Here is a 16392-nt window from a genome sequence, read left to right as displayed (position 1 = left end):
TGTTTAGGTTCCTGTTAAAGGTGAGATCATATGGTATTTGTCTTTCGCTGCCTGGCTTATTTCGCTTAGCATAATTACTAGCTATCAGAGAGATGCAAATTAAAACCACAATGAGATACCACTTCATACCAGTCAGAATGGCCATCATAAACAAAGCAACAAACAACAAGTGTTGGAGAGGTTGTGGAGAAAAGGGGACCCTAGTGCTCTGTTGGTGGGACTGCAGACTGGTACAACCACTATGGGAAACAGTATGGAACTTCCTCAGAAAACTAAAAATGGAACTGCCTTTCGACCCAGCGATTCCACTGCTGGGACTATATCCTAAGAATACTGAAACACCAATCCAAAAGAACCTATGCACCACGATGTTCATAGCAGCACAATTTACAATAGCCAAGTGCTGGAAGCAACCTAGGTGCCCATCAGTAAATGAATGGATCATAAAACTAAGGTACACTTACACAATAGAATTCTATGCAGCAGAAAGAAAAAAGGAGCTCCTACCCTTGGCAACAGCATGGATGGAGCTAGAAAGCATTATGCTAAGATTTGAAATTCTTATACCATCCAGTGCTATTTGGGGATTGAGGAAACAGGAAGTGTTTTAAGTAGGTAGGTAGTTGTTTAAAGTATGTCTTGTTACAATGTTTGTGATAATTAGTCTGATATTGGGATCATACTACAATCTGTATATATGGATATGTGATGTATAATACGTATCAATTAATGTCTATATGTATATTTATATCTATCTATAGCTATATGTATGTATATTTATTCCTGTTTATGGTTGGGAAATTAAGTAAATGTCTATAAAATTTATGTCATTCATATTATGAATATTATTACTCTATTTAAATGAATTATACCACTATATTTTGAGCTGGAGGATGTTCATGAAGAAAAAAAAGCAGAGCCCAAAATATGCTCATAAATATTTTTTACATATTTGTATGAGCAGGAAAAACATTGACAAAGAATATGTCTGATTGATTTCACTCAATCCCTTAAGTAGAAGGGAAAGGTAAAAGGGGGGGAGGATTATTAATTAGTTTTATAACTTTGTGTCATCTGGTTTGAGCAAGACAGCCTAGCAAAATTTAAAAAATAGTACTCTATGCATTGGAAAGTGCAATAAACACTAAAGCTAAAACTGGAATTTTGTTTTTCTCTTCCGAGTTATTTTTTAGATTTTCTTTAACGTGCTTACATTATTTTAACAATAAAATTATACACATATCCAAGTTAAATAGCAGCAAATTAACATAATGAATATTAGTTGTTTCAATAAATGGGAAATCAAATTGAATGGCATTAAATCTCTACAGACCAATATATTGTGAACATATTTTTGTGGTTGTTGAATATACATAAGACTAATATCAACTGGTAAAGTAACCTTGCAATACTAGCCAAACAAGTTAAGAATGCAAGGCTTTGCTTTTCCATATGTTTTGAATTTCTATTACAAAACTTCAGTTTATTAAAACATTATGCCAAGAATAAGTAGTTAGATCAATGTACAAATGGAGGTTCTAGTAATATACATAAGTTTGTGTAGAATTTGGGATAAAAAAATAAAGATAATTCAAATAAGTTTAAAAAATATGGGTTGTTTAATAGTTTTAGGAAAATTGGCTATCTGTTAAAAAAAGCTGGGTCTCAATTTTAATGCCTTTATTAATAGCAAATTTCAGACAGATCAACACTTTAAATAAAATAATAAGATTCCAACAAACAAAAGGCAAATAACACATGTAGCTAAAATATAAAACAATTAAAACAATGGGTGAAAAATCTTGAGTTCTAAAGGACCTTTTTAAAGAATGCCACATATAATAACAACTATAAAGGAGATATATCAGTTTGACTACATATACACTTTAAAACCTTATACATGATAATATAAAATAATTATAAAACAGCATTTCAAAATGTTCACACTTATATCAAAGCCTAGCATTTTTAATATGAGATAAGGATCACTAAGTCAGGTGTGATGCTCAAAGGTCATAAACACAATTAGTAAAGAGATTTACAAATGTATTAATGTCATAGTTATAATAGATGCAAGTAAATCTAACATATCATTTTTCTTCCTCTTATCATTGAGGATGGAATGACCAAAACCTGATTACAGCTAGAGTTGTTGAGAAAATGGAGAAATGAGCATTCATTCACTATGGTGGAGGAATGCATTGGTGCAGTATCTCTAGAGAATGTGTTAACAAATTATCAAAACTTTAAATGTTCATGCTCTTTAACACAGGACTTGCACTCTGGAAATTCACCTTGAGCAAATAATAAGACAAAGTATGCATGAAGATGTTCACCTCTGTGTTGTTTAGAATAGCAAGAGCTAAAGCAATCTGAACATTTCTAAACAGGTGGCTGATTTTTCAAACTGTCATACAACATATAATAGAACTCTGTTTACACAATGGAATACTACTCATATTCCATTGTGTATAAAAAAGAAGAAAATTTTACCGTTTGTGATAGTATGAATGGAGGTGGAGAACATTATGTTAAGTGAAATAAGCCAGTCAGAGAAAGACAAGTACCATATGATTTTACTCATATGTGGAATCTAATGAACAAACTGAACTAACAAGAAAAATGGGGACAGACTTATAGATGGAGAGAACAATGACAACTCATAGTGGAAGAGGGTGAGAAAGTGGAGGGACTGAGTAAAAAGGAAAAAGGACTCATGGACATGGACAACAGTGTGGTGGTTGTGGGGGAAGAGGGTATAAGGGCACTACATGGTAGTGGAAAAAATACAATAAAGATTAAATTAAAAAATAGAAGAATGAGGCAGAGCTATATTTATTAACATAGAAAGATGTACATGAGATCCTTTGTAGTTACAAACAAGTTAATGAAATAACATGTTTAGTAGGAAACTACTCTCAACTAAAGTAGTCTTTTTCTTTCTCCCTCCCTCCCTCCCTCCTTCCTTCCCTCCTTCCTTCTTTTTTATTGCTTCTCTCTCTCTCTCTCTCTCTCCTTCTTTCTTCCTTTCAACTAAAAACTGCTGTTTTGTTATGACTGGAAGGGAGCCCCAGCGATAGAAACCTGCATGGTATTATATAAGACCTGGTCACCTCTTGGCTTTAGCAATGCCAACACCATTTGAGTCTTGAATCTTACCTATGTCAGTTGCTCGGGCTGGCAGAGGCCTCCGCCACTGGGTGACAAATTTGTATGCATCCAGCCTGATTTCAATGATATTATTTAACAAAGCCAAAAGAGGGGCCAGAGGAAAAGCCGCAACAAATATGGTGGTAAAACCAAACTGCAAAACTGTAAAGGGAGAACATTAGAAAATTAGTAATAGAAACACTATCATTTATTGAATGCCTTCATTGTGCAATATTAAGTGATTTATGTAAATTGCCCTTAATCTTTTCAACATCCCTACAAGGTAACTATGTTTATCCCACTTCAGAGTTGAGGAAACTATAGCTTGTATGTGTTCAGTAAACTTGCTAAAGGGCAGATAGCTAAAAAACTAAAACCTGCATTCAAACTCAGCTCAGTAGACTGAAAGTCTATGTTCTTTCCACCTCTGTACCATGCAGCACATAGGAGGAGTAAACACAAAAGAAGAAGAAATCAAAGAGGGGGCCTTGAAAAATGCTTGGCTCTAGAAAGGACCCAAGAGACCTAATCTTGTCCTCTCTAGTTTAAAGATAAGAAAACTGAAGTCCAGAGAAAGAGCAAATGTTAACATAACACATTGTGATTTTAACAATTGGAATGTAAATCTTTATTTTTCTAATGTAAGTAAGTATGCTTCTTGAAGAAGTCCCGACTTAGACTAGGTCTGTGCAACAATTCATTGTGAGGAAGAATTATTACTTTATTAGGGCTGACAAATATTATGAGGACAAAATGTAATAGACTTCCAAGGACAATGCTTTTAATATCTTTAGTCTGTTGGGATGAAGGTGTCAAGGTATTTTAGAATGCTTGGCATAGAAAGGAGAGAGATGATTTTCTCTTGAACCAAAGACTGCATAAAATAGAAAACTAGTAACAAGAAGGCCAAATAGTTCTGTAGAAGGATCTCTTCTTACCCATTTCTAAATATTCATCCATCAGTCCATGAATATTCATGGGCTGCAGATTCCAATCATTTTCCCACTGAGGTATAGAAGCATCTTGTATTCCTCGCTTGATTTTATGTCGTGACCACCAGTTCTGGATCAACCTACACCACAAAGTAGACAAAGGGCTTTTGAGCTCTTATTTAAGTACCTGGGGAACAATTCATAGTGTATTAACATCAACTACCATGGGACTACACTAAGCATTCCTGGGAACTGAAGGTCTCGTCTTTCAAGTTCAGCATGGGAGAAAAGGCCTCAGCCTTCAAGAACTCTCCAAGATCCTATAAACATCCACGTATTTATCTAGGGATTGATCCCCCACACACTTAGACACTTCCTGATATTGATTAGACAGACAGACATCTGTTTCTACGATTGCTTCCCACACCCCACCTATATAAATACTTGAACTCCTCTGTTGCCTGTTGTTGTGATTGCATCTGAACCGTTCAATTTCCATAACTCGAAGTTTCTGGGCTATGTTTTCTGAATGTGAGTACAATCAGGTTCCACATTAAAACAGTAAGACCTAGATAGGGTTTCAAGACATGTAGTTTCTAGTCCCCACCTTGCAATGCACTAAGTGTGAGTTTTAGCAAGTCATTTCACTTGATTTATGAAGCAAAGGGTTTGATCATCAGTGATTACTTTCTGCTACTATAGTGAACAATAATTTACAGGCAATGGACTTGTTTTTGAGTTCATTTCTCAGACTTGGAAAGAAAGTAACAGCACTCTTTCCCTAGCCCAGGGGCAGTCTTGAAATTATATGACTCAGAAATACCCCGGTACATACATATTGTGGACTTTTGGGCAATGAATTATTTTGAGTGAGATGCAAAGTATTTCTAGAATGAGGGAAATTTCACAGGATTCAGTATACAACTCTCAATTTCAATGAACTGTGGACCTAGAACTTCAGGGGGAGTTAAAAGAACCAGAGGTAGACCAAAATATCAGGCAGTACATCAATGTGTGTCCCATGGAGGGTGCCTCTGGGGCCCCCTGGAGATAAAAAAGGGGCTGGAAGTTGGAACTGAGGCAGATTTGCTTGGTTCTTTTCCATTTATTTCAGTTCTGCTTAAGATTTTACTTGGAGGGAAAAGAACTGTGGTTCAAAAGTTCGAAAATCATTGCTTTAGTGACTGGCCTACCCCTGCTAGACTATTTCCAACAATATCTCTGCCCAACTGTTGGACAAACACCAATAGGATGTCCTTTGCCGTGGTACCCTGGGCATTTGATGTGCATAACCCAGGCTGACCCTGGGCAAGGCCATGCTAAAAGAGTGCTGTCCAAAGTGCATGGTGTGTACAGAAGTCCAGGAAAATGGTAAGAAAAGAATTATTCTTAATACTGTAATGACTACACTATCCTGATGGTGCTTATGAAGTGCTCACAGCACCTCAGTTCCTGTGCTGGGCACTTAATAGCTAATTTTCTCAGGCATTTTAAGATAATATTCCCCCAACCTTATGTTTCAAGGAGATGAGCCAAGGATAGGAAGGGGTATGAGGAATAGAGTCCGCTCCCACATCCTCCATCCCCTATTCTCTCTTCATTTAGAAAAGATTCATTTTAATCTGGTGTGAATATTGATGATCTGTATAAAAATCTCTTCACAAAAGGGTGCTGTCATTTATTGAAGTTAATGAGCATACGGTCATCTCAATTAATCTTTATTAATCTCTTACTTTACACATAAAAATAGTAAGGTCTCAGTGAGGCCAAGTAAATTATAGGCACCTTTTAGCAAGGGGTAGAAAAGGAATTTGAACAAGGCCTTGGTGCTTTCATACTAAGACTGCTTGTAATTTAACACAATACTTTACGGCAGATTTCCGGACTAATGTCCCCTCTCCAGCCCCAAAGTCTCTGCTGAGGAATGTCCTAGTACCAGCTGCGGGCCAGCAGGGAGAAAGAATCATGGTATAATTTGATGACTAATCCTGAACTACTTAAATCATCTATCACCTAACCAGTTCTTCCCCATAGTCAGGAAATTCCTCCGAACAGTCATGTTTTTCACCTTGATCAGGCCCCAGAGCTTTCATACCAACTTGTTTGAAATACATTGTGTTTTACTATATTTTGAAGGATACCCTATTTTATAGATGAAAAAGTGGGGATTCAGCATCCTTTCATGTCAGCATTTCACAGACAGTTAAAACTTAGCTAAGGGACACAGAGTGGTATTGATTTGATGTTATTACAATCATCTCATTCTAATGATTCGTGTGTTGTGTGTGTGTGTGCGACATGGAGTACAAACCTCTTCCATCCCTGACTTTATCTTTGTCTTACTCTTTTATTGTTGGGGGGGGAGTGGAAATGGAGTCTATGGTAAATAACAATAGTTTTGGACTTTTGATAGAGAAAATAAATCAGAAAGTTATTTTTCTCCCCAAGAACATGTACTATCAATACTATTTTAAGAAAAACAAGTATCTTAATGTGTTGAACAGAGTACCAGTTACTCTACATCTAGTATTTCCTTCAGTCCTTACAACTGTTCTTGCAGTGGATATAGCTGTCGATCCCCTTATGGAAATACAAAAATCAGAAAATTTTATTCCCGTATACACGGTCACACATTTAGTGAGGAGCAGAGCGAGCACGGGACCCTCACCTGACTGCCAAGCCCAAATTCTTAAGAATATTCACACTACCTCTATCTGTCTTCTTTGTAACTATATAAAAGGCAATTTTACAGATACAGTGCTCACGGGTATCCCAGCTCCATGAAGTTGTTCCATATTTGCTTCAAAAACATGATCACTCCCATCTGGAGGCAGAGGTCTATTAGGCAGCCACTCGGATGACACTGGAACAGAACCAGAACAGCAATGATCCTTCTCTTCTCAGCTGGCCCGAACACCCCCACCTTCAAATCGTAAAGCAAATTCTAAAGCCAGGTCACATGACCGCAATGCATATAGAAAATAAGAACAGGAAAGAAACAGCATGGATGAGGATACTAGACAGGGGAGTTTTCAGGATTTACATCAGAACTTCAATCAAACAAATAACAGTAACAACAAATCTAACTTTTTTACACTTAACATGGCCATTATTTTTCTTAAATTACAATTTATTTTATTATTTTTTAATTGTTGTTCAATTACAGTTGTCCTGCCTTTTCCCTGTTGCTCTCCCCACCCCGTCCCCCCAACTCCCACAGTCAATACCCCATTGCCTGTGCCCATGAGTCATCTATTCATGTTCCTGGGCTTGCCACTTCCCCTTCTGTCCCCCATTACAAATCTAACTTTTTTTAAAGATTTTTATTTATTTGTTTTTAGAGAGGGAAGGGAGGGGGAGAGAGGGAAGAGAGGGAGAGAGAGAGAGAGAGAAACATCAATGTGCGGTTGCTGGGGGCCATGGCCTGCAACCCAGGCATGTACCCTGACTGGGAATCAAACCTGCGACACTTTGGTTTGCAGCCCGCGCTCAATCCACTGAGCTACCCCAGCCAGGGCTACAAATCTAACTTTTAATTAGCACTTACTACTGCCAAACTCTGTGTCAGGAATGATCACTTTAGTAAATGTTCTGGAATACTACAGTTCTATTAACAGGAGATAGACAAGTGTTTAATTCTATGGCAAAATGTTTATAATATATTTTTTAAAAATAAGCTTTTTATACCAGAAAATTTTAAATTTTTAGAAAATTTTCAAAGGTAATACAGAGAGTTCCCACATACCCCTCACCCAATTCCCTCCATTGTCATTAACATTGTCAAGGTATATTTGTCAAAGCTAAGAAGCCAACATTAGTACATTGCTATTAACTAAACCCTAGACTTTACTTAGATTTCAATTTTTCAATTTATACCTTCTCAACCCAGATACCCTAATGTATGTATTTGTAATGTCTCCTCAGTCTTCTCTGCTTTAGACAGTTTTTGAGTTTTTCATGTCCTTGAAAGCTTTTTAATTGGGGTGACGTTAGTTCACAAACCCAAACAGGTTTCAACTGTACAGCTCAATAAAACCTCATCTGCACCCCATATCCTGCACCCATCTCCCCAAGCAAAGCCTCTTTCCACCCCCATCCCCCTTTGCCCACCTCCACTTCCCCTGATCCCCCTTTCTCTGTGGCCACCACCACACTAATGTTTGTTTTTATGTGATATATTCTTTTGATTAATCCCTTCACCTTTTCTTTGATAGTTTTAAGGACAGGATACGCTGGACATATAACCTGTGGAAAATCCCCCAATCTGGGTTTTTTAAATTTTTTCACTTGTTTAGACTGGGGTTATGTGTTTTGGGGATGGAGGCAGATCACAGGAGTGGAATTTTCATGACATCAGGGGATACATAATATCCATATGACATCACTAGTAATATTAACCACCACGTGGTGGATATAGTGTTTTCCAGGTGTTTCTACTGTGGAGTTACTTATTCTCCCCCCACCCCAGTCTTGTCTTTAGAAGTCAGTCACTAATCTAGCCCGCTATCAAGTTGGGGGCAGATGTTAAAGCTCCACCTCCTCATGAAGTATCTACATATACTCTAACGTATTTTTAAGTGATAAAGGCATGCCACAAAATACTTTGTCAGTATAATCCAAATTTTGCCTTCTCTGTGATCCTTTGCATTTTTTCAACGTTAAATTGAAGTTAGCATTGACAAGATTGGGTACATTCAGGTTAATATGGTCATAGCGAAACTGAAGCAGACTCACAGATACAGAGAGCGGACTGACAGCTGTCAGAGAGGAGGAGGTTCTGGGAGGGGGACTGGGTGAAAGAGGTGAAGGCGTTAAGCAGAAGACAAAACTCATAGACACGGACAACACTATGGTGACTGCCAGAGGGAAAAGAGGGTGCGGGGAGGTAGAAGAGGGTAAATGTGATGGAAGGAGACTTGACTTGGGGTGGTGAACACACAATACATCATATAGATGATATGTTATAGAATTGCACATTTGAAACCTATATAATTTTATTAACCAATGTCACCCCAATAAATTCAATAAAAATTTTTCAAAATTCTACCTCTTAAAAACAGCATTAGAAACCCACACAAACAAAAGTATGATTATAATGAAAACTGCAATCAGTATATTTTGCTTAAAAACAATGCACTATAAAAAAAGTTTTGGGTAGAAAAACGTGGGTGTGTTTCTTTGGAAATGGGTTCATGTCCTGCTCACAAAGATGATCAACTCTACAGCTTTGATCCGTAGTTTCTATTTCTACCAAATCGGTAGCAGTGGGACTTCAAAGAGAACACATAATTAGGACATGAAAAAAGCCTGATTTTCCAGTTTCAGCCCAGTAATTTAAAACTCCTAATCTGAGCCAGAGAGAGGGTTAGGCAGTGGCGATTTTTGTTGTGTGGAGAAATCTAGGTTTTCCCATCTAAGCATGCCCTTTCTCTCAAGGATGAATTTAGGACCCCCTGAACTGTGCCACACAGATATGATAAATGGGTTGATAGACTGTCTGAGGCAGAATAATCACTGAAATACAGAAGCAGAGCAAAGATCACAGCTGCACGCTGACGCTCTCATTTTTGCAGAGAGTCTCAAAGAGGCAAATTAACTTATCCGAGGTCATGCAATGTTGACTGATGGTATGGGAATAAAAGGGTTGTCCCCTGAACCCAAATCCAGTGCTGTTTTACATAATGCTAAAGATGAATCCTATTTACCAAATGGTTTTGTTGCCTTGAGGGGTTGGTTTATCAAAGCATATTATGACGTGGGGAAGAAAAACGAAGACTATTAGAGAACCATGTGATTGAGTCACTGTCCCTGAGAGTAGGCCAAAGTTGGAAGGTTGGGTGACAGACCATCTATAATTTTGTTGAAATGATGCCCTGATAACTTTGTGATTTATAAGGCAGAGAAAAGGATCTGGCATTTTTTGTGAGTCTACTTTCTTCACATGATGATTCCCCTGAGCTAAATCTAGTCCTCCATAATTGAAAATTCATTTGGTAAAAAGGTCTGATACTTAGAATGAGTAAGGAGCTAAGGAGCTAGGCATGAAGGAGCATTCAGGAGACCCAGGCTGTCACTCCCATTGCACCACTCACAGTCCTGCGACCATGGACAACCCAAAGCTGGGTACCTCCACCTGTGCTGCTCACGAGAACCTGGTGAGACCGGTGTTGGCATCTCCACTGCACGGATGATGAAGCTAAGCACCAGACGGGACTATCAGACTCCGATTAATACCCATGATCCTTTCACTTCCCCTACTTTATATGTTTACTCCAAATCCAGTTCACCAGTGTGAGCCAGCAATCATTCAGCAATCTCTCATGAAAGTTAGTTTCCACTATGTTCTTGACTGGGTCTGTGCCCATCCCAGCAGTGGCTGGAAAGACAGTGTTCAGAGCGCAGACTCTGAAGCTAGGCTGCCTGGGTCACACTGGTATCAAATGGATGACTTCATTAGTCTATCAGTATATTTCAGTCACTGGAGGCAACTTACATAACTTCTCTAAGATCCTGTTTTCTCATCTGTAAAATGAGTGTAAGAGTAAACTTTCTGTGACACTTAAATGCATGAATATATATAAAACACTCAGAATGATTGCTGGAAAGTGCTGGCATATAGTAACTCATTAAAAATCAGCTCTTAACATTTTATGTAGATTTACATAAAATACTATGTGAGATATTATATAGCATAATATGAGGGAAGCCCAGTATAGCTGTTCATAACTGTTCTAAATTACAGTGCAGTACTTTTTATCTGTCTTTACAATGGCTACCATTATTTGCGCCAGGGATTTCATGTGCACGATCCAATTTAATGTGCTTATCACCTATAATACTGAAATAGCCATTTATGTCACAATTTACAAAAGAAAAAACTGAGACTAAAAGATATGTAAGATCATGCATTTGGCTGTGACAAAATTAGGATGTATACTGTCAGACGCAAAAGGCACAATATGTGTTACATATCATGGTTACGTTCTTTTCTTCATGACTATTAACAATGTCAGAGAAAGGAAAGGGGCTTCTTCATTGTATACCCTGTGGCTCTGCAGCAGGAGCCTAGAACAGAGGATGTGCCAATGCATGCTCGTTGTATGATTGAATTCATTATCTTTCATTATGTGTACTTTTTATAGATATATTTATAGGATGTTTGGTGCCTATTGCAAACACACATTTTTCATTTCACTGATTTTTTTCAAAGCAAATAATCCCTTGCTAAAAAATATGCCTCTATCTATGGCATGTAAATTGTGGAAAATGTCTAGAATGGTTATAAAACACTTCTCCTGACACCAGCATTATAATTATTTCCTTGGCCCTTTCAAAGAAGAATCATGACTTCCAACAATTTCATAAGGATAGCCAATTACACAAATCATTGGTGGCATTAATACACAGACCTGCCTGCCTGTAACTACTCTGTTCCCCGCACTACCGTTGTTAACTCCAGCTGGACACTTCAACTGGGTACATGAAAAGCCTTCTAGCAGATTCAGTCACTCTTCTGAGCTATGAAAAAAACTGCACATTTGATTTGAGGACTTCTCGAAAACCTGGGATTTTGAATAGCCCTAGTCTGTCATTGGCCAGCAGAATAATATTTGGGTAGCTGTGGAGACAGAGTATCGATAAATAGCAACTAAAATTTATTGAGTACCTACCACAGGCCTGGGGTTGTGCTAATTTTGTTATACACATTATTTCTTATCTATGAACAGCTTTGCAACCCAAGTATTACTATTGTCAATTTACAGATGAGGAGAGAGATATTCAGAGAGGTTAAATTAAGGGCAAAGCAGTACTAAGTAGCAAGGTTAGCATTTTCAGCATGCCTGAAATTCCCTGTACTTACCTTCTCTCTCTCTCTCCCACCCCCCTTTCTCCCACAGTCACTGGCCCACATCCATGCATATCCCCACAACCACCCTTACATTACTTACTTCCTCCAGTCTCCACCGGTTAAAGAGTTTGTTGTAATTTCCTGGGTGGCCTACAAATCTGTAAAAAGCCATTTTTAATTCATTAGCATTTATGTGGGTTGACTGAAGAACATCTAAAGCATCACAGGTACAAGTGTGGGGAGACGTAAGTGTTCACTGATGTAACTTGTTCTGAATGGTTGACTTAGGTCATGCTCACACATCAAAGTACTGGACATAAAAAGGAAAAAGTGATGTGTGAATTCAATACTGATGGGTTGAGAAAGTACAAACCAACTGAATGAAATTCTCCACCTTCACCTCTAGAGTTTTAATGTCTGGTTGACCTAGCTAAAGAATACTAATATAATGTGGTAAACAATTTAATTTTAAATGTGCATAGCTTCACTATGTTTCCATGGCAACGGCTGGGGTGTTAATCATATGGCATATAAGAAGCAGTGGTCTAATATGCTTCATTTCCATGTTTTACAGCGAAGATAGGAAAAAAATGTTAACATGAAAGGCGGCGGAAGTTTCCACACTAAGGAACTGTGACCTAGGGTTATGCAAAAATTATTTTCTTATTTAACAAAACCATTACTGAAGATTGCAGAGTCATAATTCAACCCATGGATGGCAAATAGCTTTTATTTTTTTATGCCAACTTTAATGGTAGTGAGAGCTGGAAGCACTATACTGAAATCTTATGATTGAAAATATGTGGAAACTGATTAGCCCCATTTTCCAAGGCCGGGCATAAGAAAAGTGCCACCTTTGTTAACACACTGCAAGTGAAATTGTTGACAATCTTTTTTACTCTATAACAATAATGTGTATAAAGCTGACTTACCTCCCCAAAAAGAAAGCGATATAGAAGATAGAACTGTTTAAATTGACAAACTGGAAGAGGAACATCTTCAGGGCAAAACTGTTTTCCCATTCCGATTCTGTTCGAGGATATTCTAGAGGAATACAGGGTGTTGTTTACACAGTTGAAGTGAAGGACAGGAAATGTGGATACAGAATCAGAATCTTTACGTTTAAGTTCTGGGCCAGTCATTTCCTAGGTCTGTGAGGTATTCAGGGTCTAAGTCCCAGTGTGCATCGGTGAGATGTGAATGATAATATCTGCTGTACAGGGCTGATGAAAGGGTCCAATGGGGCAATCTGCAGATGTCCCCATGGCTACAAAAATTTGATGCCTGTTATTAACATATAAAGATTTCCAGGACCCTCTCTGTTATTGTCATTTCGAAGTAAACACAGATATGAAATCAGCCTTTCACCCTATCTGGCTGTGCGCAACACAGGGACCTAACTTGTGCACAGAGTTCTTTGAAGGATGAGTATTTTGAGTGCACACTTAGTGAAAGCGTAGAGAAAACAGAGGGGCTACATCAGACAGAAGAGCCGAGTTCTTATCTCAGCTTTCCACGCAGCTGCTGGTAATCTCAGGCAGGTGTCTTCATATTTTCTGCAATAAGTCTTATCATCTATAAAATGAGAAATTTGGATGATATGATTTAAAGAACCTGTCAACTCTCACATGGTATGGTTCCAGGATTCTTAAAACAAAAGAAAACAAACAAAAAAAAGTGGTGAGAGAGACTGGATGAAGATGGCAGCATGAACTGCACCCTCTGCTCTTACCGGCATCCACATAAATGGCAAAAACTATATACATAAATCTAACGTACTGTGATATAATCAAAGGATTCAAGAAAGGAAGAAAATTAGATGAGCTCTAGTAAGAAAAAACTAGGCCAATATATAGGCAGGAGCCAAGGACAGAATAAAGAGGGACTAGGTCCCAGGGAACTTCAAGCCCAAAGGCGGCAGGTTCTGGAAATAGGAGGGTTTGAGGGCCGCAGGTTCGGCTGCCTGGTTGGTGGGTGCCAGGGAGAGCACTCGGGAGGGCCGGTGGTTCCTCACAGGAGCGCTGCTTTGGTCCTTAGCACAAGTCACTCTTCCGTTTCCTACTATTAGTGATGGTACCCCAAGTCACTTTTTTAGATTTTCTGTCACCCTGGGTTTAAAGTACTTTAAAAGAAAATGAATATGAATAATCAGAGCTAAAAGAATGATTTGCGGCAACCTAGTTCATGTGCTTCATTATCCAGCTGAAGAGACTAGCTCAGATCAATGAACCACCATTCCCACTTATTGAGCAGTTGTCATGTGCCAGGCAGCCTGTGACAACAGGATGAAACAGGAAGTGTTCCCATTCTCATTTTACCAATGAGGAAGCTGAGATGCAGAAAGAGGAAGAGGAGCAGAGGGAGGGGAAGGAAAGGGAGGAGGAGGGTAATGAATGGGGAGAGGAGAGGACTTGGTCATAGTTACATAATGTCCAAGTGATATTGTCATTTAGCCCCAGAGCATGAACTAGGGCCCACTGATCCCCTCCATACAATATTTCTTCTATCATCACTCGTCCTTGTAACTGCATTACAGGGGAAGAAACATATCACAGTGGAATGATACAGTTATTCCACCATAGTTAACTGGAGCCTGTCATGTCTGCATTTAAATTTTACTCATTTAATTATCTTGTTTTCCAATCCATAAAATGAGCATCCTACTGTCGTAGAGTCGTGGTTACAGTACAACAAAATGATGAATGAGAAGTGCTAAGTCTAGTGCCTGGCATCTGGTGAGTTCTCAAACAATAAAGGATTCCTGCTCAAATAGCTCTGTCTAAAAGACTCTGATCCCCAAACAGAGGGACCAACAATCAGGTTAAAATATAGAGAAAATACATTTTTGGATATACATGGTCTCAAGAAATTTACTTCCCAGGTATCAGGACAAGAATTAAGCCAAGGCAGATGGTGACATTGGGTCTCAAAAGTAGTATCCAACTGAGAAATAAAGGCAAAATAATATTGTAGAGATCAAAGAACTGAAAAGGTAGGGGAAACAGCACTCCAACAGGGGAAGAACCATGTTTGATGACTTCTAGTTTGGAGAATTTGTGACTACATATGTTGCCTCTGTACAGTTATGTGATGTAGTCCAACATCCTGTGCCGCTTCTTTCATTTCTAGTGGCAATTGTGTAACTGAAGTTGATATTAAAAATACTAATGTATGTAAAGCAACTATAGGCTGATATTCCCATATAAAGTGTTCTTTTACTAAGGGGTGAAGAAAAATGGACTTACCTAAGTTAGTGAGAAGGTAAGCAATTTTTTCATAAGCCTGCAATATGAGAACAATAGTCACTACTAATATTTTCTTTAGGAAAGGCCGCTATTTGCATACTCAAAGAAGCATCTGTGTATTGTACAAAGTAGCTACATTTTAGGTAGAAGCATCTTTTTAAAATTACTATGTAGTGTTTCACATATACGCACATAATGCAGTGTTGTAAATATGTGTATATACACAGTCACACTTGATTTCTATAATAACAAAGTCTGTTTCAGGAACTATCTTTATTTCCATTTTATAAATAAAGATGAGTCTGAGAAAAACACCAAAGTCATTTAACTAGTGAATAGCAGACCTGGTATTTCATGCCCAAATTATACAGTATTTTTACTACATTGGAGGGTTAAGTGGAAGGCTGACTTCTTTGCTACTGATAAAATGTTTCCCAAACTCTGACGAAGACAGTGCACAAATATGCATTCCTGAGGAACAAAACAGGTTTGCTGGCTATTTGAAACAAGTTTCGTAAGTCTAATGTGTTGAGTCTATAAGCAAGCAAGGCACATGCATAACAGAATTTTGTAACATTTTTCATCTTCTGCCACCTTCTCCCTGCCCTGACATGATCTGTTCATGACTCATGCAGACTCAAGGAAAGAAAACATATTTTATTATATTCCAAGTCAATATAGCTGGGAAAGTACATTTGCTACAGACAGAAGGGTGAGATGTGTTTGTGGGCATATGTGTGTGCATGTAAATGTTATTACATAAACCTATAATTCTACAAATTATTCTCTAGATTATAAATTTCAATAACCCTCCTTGCTGGCATGCACAATTAAAAGGTAGGTATCTAGACACTTTAAAAGTTGTTCACCTTCCCTGCCTGTTCTTCAATAGGGCTATTGTGATTATTCATCTTAGCCATGATTTAAACCTACCTCTTCCTAAGATCTAAAGTGTTATCTCGAGACAGAAAGATTACATTGAGTACAACAGTCTCATTCTTTCTCTAGTGTAGGACTTTATAAAAAAAACAACTAAAAAAACACACAAGTGAATTTTAGGACAAGATTAGCTTAAATTCATAAACACCAATGTTATCTTGATTATAAAATGGTCTTTTCTCCTCTCCATTTATCACCAGATGTTTATTGAAGGGTCTCCAAAAAGTATAAGATAGATTTGTGTCAATCAATAAATAGATCTTAAACAGCCCTGTGC

General features: G+C 38.0%; 1 protein-coding gene across 9 annotated transcripts in view; it reads right to left on the bottom strand.

Annotated features, from left to right (window-relative positions):
* Positions 1 to 16392, bottom strand: part of ANO3 (anoctamin 3) — a 304038-nt gene that overhangs the window by 11326 nt on the left and 276320 nt on the right. For all 9 annotated transcript variants that reach the window (XM_036029156.1, XM_036029157.1, XM_036029155.1 and 6 more), the window contains 6 exons: positions 15177 to 15213; positions 12864 to 12975; positions 12032 to 12089; positions 6848 to 6945; positions 4089 to 4222; positions 3160 to 3312 (listed from right to left, as the gene is read on the bottom strand). In XM_036029156.1, the coding sequence (XP_035885049.1) occupies positions 3160 to 3312; positions 4089 to 4222; positions 6848 to 6945; positions 12032 to 12089; positions 12864 to 12975; positions 15177 to 15213 (592 nt within the window). The remainder of the gene's footprint in view (positions 1 to 3159; positions 3313 to 4088; positions 4223 to 6847; positions 6946 to 12031; positions 12090 to 12863; positions 12976 to 15176; positions 15214 to 16392) is intronic.

The sequence above is a fragment of the Phyllostomus discolor genome, chromosome 6, assembly GCF_004126475.2.
Source record: "Phyllostomus discolor isolate MPI-MPIP mPhyDis1 chromosome 6, mPhyDis1.pri.v3, whole genome shotgun sequence".
In the NCBI taxonomy this organism is placed as follows: domain Eukaryota; kingdom Metazoa; phylum Chordata; class Mammalia; order Chiroptera; family Phyllostomidae; genus Phyllostomus; species Phyllostomus discolor.
Note: the sequence above shows the minus strand (reverse complement) of the source record. Positions and strands in the feature narration are given on the sequence as shown.